This window comes from Pelophylax lessonae, assembly GCF_965119305.1.
Source record: "Pelophylax lessonae genome assembly, chromosome: 3".
NCBI classification, from domain to species: Eukaryota; Metazoa; Chordata; class Amphibia; order Anura; family Ranidae; genus Pelophylax; species Pelophylax lessonae.
The window spans coordinates 521,332,022-521,345,714 of NC_138770.1; the positions used below are offsets into that span (position 1 = coordinate 521,332,022).

The 13,693-nt window shown below is 39.7% G+C and overlaps 1 protein-coding gene across 1 annotated transcript in view; it reads left to right on the forward strand.

The window, feature by feature from the left end:
• Positions 1–13,693, forward strand: part of ESR1 (estrogen receptor 1) — a 273,637-nt gene that overhangs the window by 102,394 nt on the left and 157,550 nt on the right. Inside the window, exon 2 of the mRNA XM_082250152.1 lies at positions 4,918–5,108. Coding sequence (XP_082106278.1) covers positions 4,918–5,108 — 191 coding nt within the window. The remainder of the gene's footprint in view (positions 1–4,917; positions 5,109–13,693) is intronic.

A 13,693-nucleotide genomic window follows, 5' to 3' on the forward strand; every position in this document is an offset into this window, starting at 1 on the left:
CAAGAATCTATTAAATCCAGGTCAAGAATCTATTAAATCTTTGAGACTGATTCTGAGGTTACTGTATGTAGTGGAGAGACCTATGCCATCATCTACCAGCTCAAATGCTCCAGTCTGTGAGATGGTCTGTTGTGTGTTATACAAGAAAACAGGCTCTGTCAAACCTTTAAGATGATTTGCAGCATCAGTTCTTGTTACATGGTCAGCTGTGGTCAGTAGGTGTATAATGCCAGTATTTTGGACATGTAGACCTCCTAATCCTTAGCACTCTGTTGTTAAAAATAAGCATAGAATTGTTTGGTCTCATTGTAGATGTAACCTTTTCTGTCAGGTTAGAACTCGGTGTCTTTGAGCTCAATGTCAATTTCTCAAGTGACAAGTTAGGCTATCTTAGCAACTAAAATTGTAGCACAAAATTCTAGTCTGGGTATAGTGTGCTTCTATTTGATGTGTAGCTACTTTTGTTTTTCCTATAAAAAATTCTACATGACATTGTGTTTCGATGGCCACAGTTTTGAAGTAGGCAACAAGAGCTATTGCTTTAACAGAAGCATCATAAAATATTGTTCTTGACTTTGCACTTTTATAGAGGGGAGAGATACCTTTTAAGAGCATCTGGTTTAAGATGGCCTTTCATATCATTCAAGTATAAATTATAATCCTGTAGAATAATTTGCAGACTTGGGAAGTCTGTCATAAGGGGAGTCCCTTTGCTTTGGTATCTCTTTTTTTGCAGACTTAAAGCTTGTCACTAATTTGCAGTGGTGCCATGCAGCATCTTTGGCTTGTCACCTCAAAGTCATATTTTCTTATCTCTTCTAGTTGAGGGTTGCTACTTAGCATGTAGGGTTGATAAAAATTCTCCAAAGTCTGTTGCAGAGTAGAGATGAGTGAACAGTTCAAGCTGAGCAAAAGTTCAGCTGGAACATCGACTGTTCACTCGTTCTGCAAACACCAAATTTTGCGGGACGCTCAGCAGGATATTTGCCTGCCAAGTGCCCCACAATGCACTGTGAGCTGCACTGTGCAGACTAAGCTTTGCCCAATCAGGGCACAGTGAATAGCTGGTTGTTAAGGATCAGCCAGGAAGCTGGCCACTGCGTCCTTAACAATAGATGAGTCATCAGCTGTCAACAGTCTTCCCCGCTGACAGCTGTATGAAAAAAACCCCATTGCCGACAATAGAGAAAAACTAAAACAAAAATGGTGAGGCCCCCCTCCCCCACCAATCTATTCCAGGCCTTTATCCAAGCATGCAGCCTGGCAGGACAGGAAGGGGTTGAGCCCCCCCACCCCAAAGCACCCCCATGTTGAGGGCATGTGGCCTGGTATGGTTTAGGAGGGGGTTGCTCGCTCGCCCCCCCCCTTTCCTGACCTGCCGGGCTGCATACTCGGATAAGGGTCTGGTATGGATTTTGGGGGGACCCCATGCTTTTTTTTTTTTAGTTTGGTGTGGGGTTTCCCTTAAAACCCATACCAGACCCAAAGGGCAATGGTATTGTATTACCAGGAATTTCAATGTAATTCGTTTTTTTGTAAATGTCAGTTTTGCTGCAGCAGGTTCCATATAAGGTACATATGCGCCACTTTACAGGCAGACTAAGGGGACCCCCCAGGCATTATATTTAAAGGATTTTTTCATTTTTATTGTTTGATTTTAAGCATCATTAAAATCACTGCTCCTGTAAAAATGATCTTTTTAAAACATTTTTTTTTGCATTGATCCATGTCCCCAGGGCAGTACCCAGGCCCTCATACCCTTTTATGGCCAATAACTTGCATATAGTCCTTCAAAATGGTGACTTTTGATTTTTCTAATTCGGGTCCCATAGACTTCAATCAGGTTCGGGGGTTTGGGTCCAAAATTTTCCGATGTTCAAGAGTTCTGGCATGAACTGAACTTGGGGGTGTTCGGCCCAACTCTATTGCAGCGAACCTTTAGCTTAAAGCTCTGGCCCAAGAACAATGCATGTGCTGAGTCCACTGTGAGGATATTGAATGGTTTCTGGTGAATCTGCTTCAGCTATGGCACCTGCAAGTCTCTCTAGGGATGCTTCTAAGAGTGCTTTCTGATGTGTTTTCATAGCCAGTAAGTGTGATTTCTACATTTCCATGGATGCCTTTTGCTGCACCTTCTCAACTTCTAAGCATGCATTCCTAGTCTCAAGGCATATTTCTCAGCCTCCAAGTGTGCTTTTTTCCATTTCTAAGAATACCTTGTACCACCTTTTGCCGTGCCTTTTCAACCTCTAGCAGTTCTTTTTCTCATATGCATTACTTGCTTAGCATTGCCTGCTCAAACTTTTGTGGCTCCAGCTTTTGCACATGTGCATTACTTGTGGATGAGGATTTAGAAGAGCCTAAGACTTGGGACCTTATTTTTTTTTAAAAAAATGCCAGAATCTGCCACATTTTATTTGTGGAGGTGCTTGACCTAGTAGGGAACACTGTATTGTAGTATGCAGTTGACTGAGATGACAGGGTAGCAGGCCACTGTGTAGTCATTGTCCTGTATCTCTTGCTGGATATCCACTGTTTCACTGTTCTGTCTTTGCTACACATTACCCTGTGGCAGTATGTAGCTTGACATGGAGCTACACCCTCCTCTCATTTTTAATCAGACTGTGTAAACAAATCTTGAGGCTTTATTAAAAGGGTACAAACAGTAAAAACACATAAATAAACTCAACATCAAAGTGGTTGTAAAGGCAAAACTTTTTTACCCTAACGCATTATCTGCATTAGTGTAAGACATTTTTCAAAAGCTTCTCCCCTCAGCCCCCCCCCCCCATAAACACTTACCTGAGCCCAATCTCGATCCAGCACTGTGCCCATATACAGCAGCTCTTCTCCCTTTTTCCTCTTTTCTAGAGAAGAGGAAAATGTGTCATTGGCTCCTGCTGCTGTTAATCAAAGCTTTTGAAGAGAGAGCAGGGCTGAGCCATGCTGTGTGTGTCTATAGACACACACAACACCGCTTTTGATCAAGCCTATCAATCATTGCTTCTTAAAGCAATTGGCTTGCTATGGGAGCACTCAGAGAAAAAGAGGAGCCAAGATCGCCAGTGGGGAAAACCCCCAGAAGAGGATGTTTGGGGCTGCTCTGTGCAATGGTTTTGCACATGTATGTATACCATGTTTGTTATTACAAAGAAGACAAAAAAACAAAGCCTTTATTATCATTTTATTCCAATGTCTTCTACTACTAAAGTGTGCAGCAGATGCTGGGTACAAGTAAGTTTACTTCTTGCCTGTGATGCTGCCACTACAGAATGAGATGTTCTTCCATGCCTAACATGTGCCCAATATGATGGCTGGCTTCCTTTGAGTCCTCAAAATTGACTCTGATTTCCAGGATTGACCTGTTTCCCTTTCCTGTAGAGAGGGCTTATGGAATGTACAGAGGCCTTGGAGAAAGTCATACATAGCTAACCACTAGGTGGAACACATCACAAAGTCATCAGGAATAACAATATTTTAACAGGATCTTTATGCTGGAGGCATTAAAATGATGTTTTTTTAATTTAAAGTAAACATGTGTTTTGCCTATTCTAGCAAAGCAACATTTTTGCTTTACTATCTCATTCTTAATAAACCCACCATACCTACTTTTCCTTTGCTACACTGCTGCTCCTTTTTGGAGCCAAATCAAATGCCTTGTATGGAGGAGCACGTAACCCATTCCATGAGACAGCTCTGCCATAAGTGTCCCAGGGGAGACTAAGCCATATCTAAGCTATAACTTTGGTAGCTCAAAGCTTACACTCAGCTCTTCTTTCCCTCCTGGTGGCTAAACAGTGCAGTGAGGGATTGAAAGGAAAATAAGTATATGAAGCTGAACATGGAGTGCCTGCTGAACCAGCCGAACATCAAACCATCTATGGTCAGCTTTAGAAAGACGGTTCCAAAGCCCTGAAAACCTTCAGTTTGGCATTACTGGCAACTTGATCGTCTCTGGGGATGTACAGTTTTATCTGAAGTCACCCCCTACAGCATTTGAAAATGGAAAAAGTCAAATGTCACTGGAGCAGTGATATCGTTTTTAAAGTCCCCATGGTTACAGTGTACTCCAGTCTTGTACAGCTAGAAATATGATAGACCAGTCCCTATTTACTACGCACATTCTTAGGCCTTATATTAAAGCGGAAATCCAGCCTCAAACACCTTTTTTAACTAAAAATACCCCTTTAATACTATTCCATCACCCTTTACAGAACTGCTATTCTCATACTTACAAGGTGTACAGTATTGGATTTTAGTCAAAATCTTACTTTTAAAAAGGCTATCTGGGCGGGGCCATCTTGGATGTGGGCATCTGAAGCCACAGTGTAATCTGCTGTGTCCTTCTTCCTGATTCCAGGGAGTGTTCTGGGACTTCTTCCTGATTCCAGCCTCCTGGGAGCGATGACAAACAGCTCCCAGGATGCAATGCAAAGGCGGAAGTGATGTCGGTGGCCGAGGCCACAGAGGGGGGAGAAGGAGGAAGTACAATCTAAAATGCCCTGAAAATAAGGTAAGGGACCCCCGAAAAAAATTGAAAATGCCCAATTGTTGATCAGCATAGCGAGCACTCCAGGAATCACTAAAGATGCAAAATAGGCTGGAACTCCGCTTTAAATGTGCTTATCCTATAGCAATACCCCTTCCTGTGCTGGGCCAATAACACATTTATTTCACCCTTTAGAGTGCAGAGGGGCAGCAGATCTTTTTTAGTGGCAGCTTTAAACCTAAATAAGCAGCTTTGCTCTTCATGAAGACTCAGTGAGGGTATTGTATCTAATTAAGATTTATGTTGTAAATTCTCACAAATGGCCAGCTAGTTACATCATTTGAATACTCTTTTTTTTTTTTTTTTTTTTAATAACTGCTGGCCTAAAACCTTTATTTTTAATAAAATTGTACATTTTATTCTTCCAGATCAGGTTCAGAGAGCAGACGCCAGAATGGAAGAGATCGGATAAATGGAACTAATGATAAAGGAACACCAACAATGGAATCCAGTAAAGAGACACGATACTGTGCAGTGTGTAGTGACTACGCATCTGGGTATCATTATGGAGTCTGGTCATGTGAGGGCTGTAAGGCTTTCTTCAAAAGAAGTATACAAGGTAATTTACACCTCAATTAAATGTTTAATATACTAATATATGAATATCTAAAACTTACAAAGCATTTGTTATTTATGTAATTTTATTTTTAAATTAGGGAAGCACGTATAGCAAGAACCTTTGCACACAGTGTTAACCACTTGCCGACTAACTGCCGCACTTATACTGCGGCGGGTCGACTTTGTCTGGGGAAATTAAATACCTGTACATCATTTTGCGGTACATACAGTACATTTTTTTTGGTACAGCGTTGCACGACCGCACAATTGTCAGTTAAAGTAAGGCAGTGCCGTATCGCAAAAAATGGCCTGGTCATTAAGGGGGTAAAACCTTCCGGTCCAGAATTGGTTTTAACCGGTTGCTGACTGCGCACAGTATATTTACTGTGGCAGTCAGCCCCGGCCAGGCAGAGTGACGTAGATCTACGTCACTTGCCTGTCACTGGGATTTGAGCCAATAGCGGGCAAGCGCGCGCCCGCTGAGGCGCGCCCCCGCCTCGGCTCGTTCAGGGAGGAGTGCGGGCGTGTGACGGCGGACCCGATGTCCGCCGGTCACACTACGATCGTCGGTACAGTGGGAGAAAGGCAGAACGGCTTATGTAAACAAGCCGCCTGTCATTCTCCCCTGTGTAAAAATGGAGATCAGACGGTTCTACTATGTAGAACCGTTGATCTCTGTTTTTACACTAGTAGCCATGTCCCACTACAGTTAGAATCACGCCCCTAGGACACACTTAACCCCTCCCTGTCCAATACAGTTAACCCCTTCCCTGCCAGTGCCATTTTTACAGTAACAGTGCATATGTATAGCACTGATTACTGCAGTAATGTCACTGGTACCCCCAAAAGTGTCAAAAATTTCAGTCAAGGGTCCGATCTGTCCGCCGCAATGTCGCAGTACCGCAAAAAAATCGCAGATCGCCGCCATTACTCACCAAAAATGACAAAAATCTTTCCCTTTGTTAGTAAACACGATAACTTTTGCGCAAACCAATCAAAATACGCTTTTTGTAATTTTTTTACCAAACATATGTAGCATAAAACAATTTGGCCGAAAATGTTAAAAAATTTTGATTTTTACATTTTTTTGGGGGGGAATTTCATATAAAAAAAAGTGAAAAATATTGTTATTTTTGCAAAAATTACGCTCTTTTTTTGTTTATAGCGCATGATCAAAAAATCGCACAGGTGATCAAATACCACCAAAAGAAAGCTCTGTTTGTGGGAAAAAAAGGACGTGAAATTCGTTTAGGTACAGTGTCGCACAACTGCGCAATTGTCCGTTAAATTCACGCAGTAAAAAATCGCAAAAAAACCCCTGGTCAGGAAGGGGGTAAAATCTTCCGGGGCTTAAGTGGTTATACACACTTGTTAGCATTCTCAAATTATAACAAAAGCATACCAGTAACTCCACACCTAATGGACAGCTTTAGAATTTCTTACCCACTGTTATTGCCCTTGTTCAATAATTACCAGAAAGACTTCAAAAACTTCAACTGAAGCCTTTCACCTACTCTGATCAGTAGCCCTTACTTCAAGAAACCAAAACAACAAAGCAAAATACCTCCTAACAAACAAACTTCACTGTGATTAATGGCTGATCAGTTTGAGATGCAATCTTACTCTTACTCTTAATCTTACTGACTACTCCATCCCATCTCAGCCAAAGGCAGGGCTTCCAGTTCCAGGGCTGCTGCACCCAAGGTTGAGACAGCAAGGATTTCAACAAGAGTCTGCTCAAGTGGCTAAAACTGTGATTGGATGTAAAGGATAAGCAGCTCACTGATGAAATCACCTACCTCTGTGCCTGTGCTCTCTCCTCCAACCAGTAGGCTTCATTTGCTTGACTTGCAGCACTATACAATGCTGTAAACCTGTATTGGGTTACAGTGCTTCCCTTACCACCCACAGCAAAACCAGAAACACAAAGGCTAGTCAACTGTATTTCCTTTCGCTAAAGACATTTCCTGAAAAATACTTATAGTCTTGCTTCACTGCTTTTAGTTACTGACCCAAAAATCATATGACACGGGTCAATGACTCAGATAGTACTAAAAGCTGTAGCTCAGCTTACTAGTCAAATAACCATCAGCAATGGAAGCACCTGAATTTTAAAGTGTATGTAAAGCCAAATTCTTATTTTCTTAGTTTTGGCTGGAGTAAAATATAGATAAACTGTGTCTAAACTGAAAAATTTAAATTTTAATATATATTGCAGCTTACAAGCCCTTTTTTTGAAATCAAGAAAAGTTTTATTGAAATAATAAAACACAGAACATAAAAAAAAAGAAAAAAAGGTAATGCTAAGACACAGATACAGTTGAGCCTCCACAACCACAACATACTTCCAGCAATAAGCATATAAAAAAAGAAAGAAGGAATAATAACGATCCCACCTATCCACACAATAGTTAGTACAGTGTCCACACTGACATAGACATTCAGGATAAACACCTCTCCTTTAATATCAGTTGCCAAATTGTCACTGACAGTAATAATGGAAAGAAAATCTAACCAATGAATAGTCTGTCCATCACCAGATCCAATGGGCTCAAACCTGGGGCATCCAACCATGGACCCCGTACGTTATCAAACTTATGGGGGGCGGCCCCTATTTTGATAGATAAGCGTCTCTAATCCAAGGGTTTCCCCATACATTGTATCAATTGTTTGTGTGGAGGAGAGTCTATAGACTTCCAGTTTCAGAGTATTACCCTCCAGGCTTGGAAGAGAGCTCTGGCTACCCCTCTCTCTTATGGGCCCTTGCAATTGAAAATCATCCAGTATGCCCAAAAGGCACGGTTTGGGGTCAATGAAATGGAGGTCTGGCACACCGAATTGAGGGTATGCAGCACTCCCACCCAGTATAGGTGGAGCTTGGGGCATCTCCAAGTTAAGTGGATCAAATCCCCATGATCTCTGAAACACTTGCCACACGTTGGGGAGTCTAGGATACCTATTGTGTGTAATCTGGCTTGGGTAAAGTGAACCCTTAAGAGCAGGTACAGTTGTATGAGCCTTTCTGTCACATTAGGGAACATTGGGGCACTGCCTGTAGGGCCTCCTCCCACTGGTCATCTGTAAAATGGGAAAGATCATTCTCGCATCTCACCCCACCCTCATAGAAAACAAGGTTAAAAAATCAGTTAGGAAGAAAAAGTATTCACAATAGTGATACCTCTAGCGCTTGCTAATCCCTAGTGGAAATTTAAAATATGTGCTAAAAATTCACAGTGGATACAATTAATAAATAAACATGAAAATAAATCACTTCAAAAATAACTTAAAAATAATAGTCCATTCAATGTGTAGTGATAAATCAATCAACATTAATAATAAACCATAAAATGATAGAGTCCAAATCCAAATAATTTGTAATAAGGTGCTGGTGCTTCTTCCTTAATAACTGGTGCTTCCTTTCCCGTGATAAATAAATAAATAAATTGCCCACTCACCAGATGTTGTGGGTTCTATATGTCTTATGACATTAGAACCTAACTTGCTTCAATAGAAAATCCTTTCCAGGTTCGGGTTCCCTCTCCCTGGGTATGGACAGGCCGTTCGGTTAATAATCCACCATGGGATGAGTCTCCTCCAACCACGGGCCAAAGTATGAGATGTATTCCCTGCAAATCACCTCCAATCACAAGCCGTGATGGGGGAATAAATGGATAGTGTGGTATTGCTTTTCAAAGTTTTATTGCACACACCAAAAAAACAATATTGCACACTCAACGGTCAAATCCGTAAACTCCAAATTTGATAAAAGCAGGTGTCATACACTTCCACATCTTCAAAAGCAATGTCCAGCAAAGTGAAATAGAAAATATTGAGCACAGCTTTTTTTTCTATTTCACTTTGCTGGACATTGCTTTTGAAGATGTGGAAGTGTATGACACCTGCTTTTATCAAATTTGGAGTTTACGGATTTGACCGTTGAGTGTGCAATATTGTTTTTTTGGTGTGTGCAATAAAACTTTGAAAAGCAATACCACACTATCCATTTATTCCCCCATCACGGCTTGTGATTGGAGGTGATTTGCAGGGAATACATCTCATACTTTGGCCCGTGGTTGGAGGAGACTCATCCCATGGTGGATTATTAACCGAACGGCCTGTCCATACCCAGGGAGAGGGAACCCGAACCTGGAAAGGATTTTCTATTGAAGCAAGTTAGGTTCTAATGTCATAAGACATATAGAACCCACAACATCTGGTGAGTGGGCAATTTATTTATTTATTTATCACGGGAAAGGAAGCACCAGTTATTAAGGAAGAAGCACCAGCACCTTATTACAAATTATTTGGATTTGGACTCTATCATTTTATGGTTTATTATTAATGTTGATTGATTTATCACTACACATTGAATGGACTATTATTTTTAAGTTATTTTTGAAGTGATTTATTTTCATGTTTATTTATTAATTGTATCCACTGTGAATTTTTAGCACATATTTTAAATTTCCACTAGGGATTAGCAAGCGCTAGAGGTATCACTATTGTGAATACTTTTTCTTCCATTTTGCACCCGCACTTTACTAGCAGCTGCACTTAATTATCACAATTAATTTACTTATTTATATAAATCTTAACCAGGCTACGGTTCACTGCCTCTCTGGCGCGCTAATATACATAGTATATTTTTTTGCCATAAAAAAATCAGTTAATAGCATTTCATAGCATCTATAAATAAATCACTTGGTGGAGACGGTTTCAGCCATCATATTAAACACTGGTGTAGAACATTGCTGCCACAGCATGCTTAAATTGTATATAATAGAAGTACATAGACTTAGGTATACCAAACTTTGTACTTAATTCCTCAAATGAGCATAGGGCCCATTCTGAAAAATATGGCAGAGGTTAGTTATACGCTCAAGCATACCAATCCTTAAGGCTGCATACACACTATAACATTTCGCAAATATGCCCAAAATTGAGCAATGTTGCATTTGTTTCTGAAGTGCATGAAAAATGCATGCCACACTTGTGGTGCCATTTATTGACCCCTTGAATGTGGTTAGGAGATGTGTAGTTTTTCACACAGAAAAATGCTCAAAAATGTATGAAACTGTGCAGTTAAAAAACATGAAAAGTTCAACGCTCAAAAAGCTACATGAGCTACTTTGATGCATTGGACGCACATAGGGTAGTCCATTGAAATTAATGGGCTTCCCTATGTGTGTAGCCTGACAACGTGTCCTGCCTTGACGCATCATAGTTTGATTTAGGCCTAAAAGTCGTGGCTGCATAGTTATCGTTTCCTTTGGCTTTTTTCTTGTTGCCAGTAAGTCTGTTATTTTTAACAGACCAAACTTTCCAGCAAAAAGTGGTAGTTAGAGAGTTGAGACATACCATTTAACATAATATAAGGGTTTCATAATGGTCGGCTTTATTAATTTATGTAAAACTTTTATCTCAAGAAAAATGCACTGTAGCTGTGACTGCTTCAAATGTATTATCTGGAGTTTGGCTTCAATTTGTTAGTCAGGTCCATCTAAATTTACTAGGGCATCTAACACTACTCTCTCCCCAAATTGACAACGCTGCTGTCCAAGGGTGTCTCTGTTGCTCCTCTGTACAGTGGATCCACCTAAGACAAGAAGTGTGTTACTGGGCAGATACCAGCTGAGAATATAGAGAAAAGGCTAAAGAGAAAACAAATGCACCAACAAATGTAAGGATTGGTGAACTGCAATATATTACATTTCTGTTTTTGGGTTTAGATATGCTTTAAGACAGTGGTCCTCAACTCCGGTCCTCAGGGCCCACTAACAGGCCAGATTTTAAGTATTACCTTGGGCAGATGCAGACTATAGTACTGCAATCACTGAGCAGCAAATGATATCACCTGGGATGTATTTCAGTTATCTTGCAAACCTGGCCTGTTAGTGGGTCCTGTAGGCCAGGGTTGAGGACCACTGCTTTAAGAAACCTGTTTTGTTTTCCTGTTTGTGTCCTGACAGAAATCATTTCCCTTACTTCTTGTCCCAAAGACACTGCAGAAAGAAATCATCCCTTTGTTGTCACCAGAACAGGTTTACACACTAGAAGATTTTCCCCTCTCCTCCTGTTCCTGTGACAGCTCAAAAATGTTACATTTCCCATCAATTTCTGCATTGAACAGTGTTGTCTTTACATATAATTTAAATAATCACATGATTAATTTTGCTTCAATGTTAACATAAACCTATTTTAACAGCCTTATTGTAATAGATGAATAGAGAGCTACTTTCCAGAGGTGTGTTGCTCAGGCCTCTAACCAAAAGACTAACTATTTGGTCCTTTGCTCACTGTTGACGGGAAGCAGAAAGTAGAAATGCGACTAAATAACTTTAAAACAAAAAAAATTCTACTTGTGAATTATTTTACATGGGGATTTTTTTTTTAATCAGCTGCATTCTAGAGTTTATTAGGGAAAGACTGATTTGAGAAAGTCTTCATTCATCAGAATTTCATAGAAGCACATTTTAGCTCCCACCTCTCTATTCCAGAATTGAAATAATAAAACCTTAGTGGTGGTAATTAAATACAAATATTCTTTGATTCTCCTGTTTATTGAAATGCAGATTTATCATTTCTGCACAAAACTACACAATTCCGGATGCCAGGTAACTGTTTGTCATGAATTATACAATGATCTGCATTGAATGAACTTTTTTGCATATATGCAGCTGAAGCTGAATAAAAAAATGTACTTGTTTATTCAGATTTGCAAATTCATTTTCTCACTATTACTTTTTAGTTACGTTATATAATTCTATATTGTGTCAGTTGAGTAACCAACTACTTTGAAAGAAGCAAACCTAAAAGGTCACCTAAATATTCACTCTGGTAGCATTTGCCAGGTAGTTAGTCAAAATTTTTAAAATTTGGAAACAGTAACTGTAGTTATGCAGGATCTAATTTAATATTAAAACTATCTACAAGACAATGAAAGGTGTGCATGTCATTAAAGTATAAAGAGGACCGTTTGGAAATTGTATAATCAAGCATATCAATTTTGAGCATTTTATCCAACAAAGAGATCTTTTCTGGAACTATTATTTAAGCACTGTATAGGCTCTAATGTACACTAAAATGCTAACACTAGCACCTTAACATTTTTTCTTTTCCACTGTAAATTTGCTCTCTTATAATCATGGATTTTTCATCCTTAAAGAAGATAAGAAGATAATAAAGAAGATGTATTTGATTTTTTAGCATTGCCTCATATCTTAACAAACAAACTGAAATAACTTGATAGAACAAATGGCACATTTTGAAATATCATTTGAATATTTAAGTAGCATTTTTTATGCCCACAATATAATGACATAAAATAATAACCTGCTGAGCTAATGAGGTAAACAACATTTTTAAAAACAATGACTTGTTTTGAAATATAAGATCCTTCCTGTTCTGGATTGTGGCTCATAAATATGCCTTTTTCAATGTTCTACTACTGTAGCTTCTACATCTAAGTCTGTTATATACAGTAGTTTATCTTTCTTTATCTTTAAAGTCTTGATCGTTTGAGCTGTTTCATCGAAGTTTAAGGTACTGGCTATAATGAATTGATTTAATTAAAGATGAGCAATAGATAAATGTATAAGGTTATTTTTGGCTGTCTTTTTAAATGAGTGTATGTTATTAAAGCTGAACGTCACCCATCCTTTGCATCCTCCTCCTCCACTACCACATTTGGCATTTTTTTGGGGGGAGTGGCTACCTGGTTTTGACAGGTTTCCTCTCCCACTTTCAGTCATATGCACCGCGGCAATCTGAGCCAGAAGTTCTGCCCTCCCTACTTCCCCTGCAGTCTTCTGAGACGCATCAGAAGACTACAAGACCATTCACAAGGCTTAGCGTGGCTCGCGCATGTGCAGTAGGAAATGCCGGCTGTGAAGCCACAAGGCTTCACTACCTTTTTCTCTTACTTGAGATGCCAGCACCTGCACGCAAAGCCGACTGAAGAATGAGTTTGCGTGAGGGCATCACTGGATTCCTTGACAGGTAAGTGTCCTTATATTAAAAGTCAGCAGTTACAGTAATTGTAGCTGCTGATTTTTTATTTTTTTTTGAGGGAGCCTGGAGCTCCTCTTTATTTTTTATTTTTTTTCATAGATGACATAGAGAATCAGATTTGAAAATGAGATCCTGTCTCTAACAAAATTGACATTGAAAGTAAATTAAAATCACTTATGTTTAACCTTGTTATAAACGAATTGAGTAGTATATTCTTTACCTGTCCATATGACGTGTATGTCTTCAATATACCTGCATCACATGGCACAGATATATTGACTAGTCCATGTCAGAAAAAACTGTGCTTTCCCACGGCCCCAACAACAGCTAGCTTACCTTGACAATTAGGGGCCAGGTAATTTAGACACCGACAGGGGTACCCCTTTGTCAGTAGAGAATAAACGCATCTACTATTGGGGCTATATGTGTAGAGTGAACCCAGGAATGTTGTTTGAGTAGCTTTTGCTAAGAATTACAGTGTGGTTTCTTTTATGCCTTTTATGCTTTCATGGTTGATGCTATTCTTGCTAATACAGTCTAGTGTAATGGGGCTTAGCATTATTGCGGCGTAAGTTA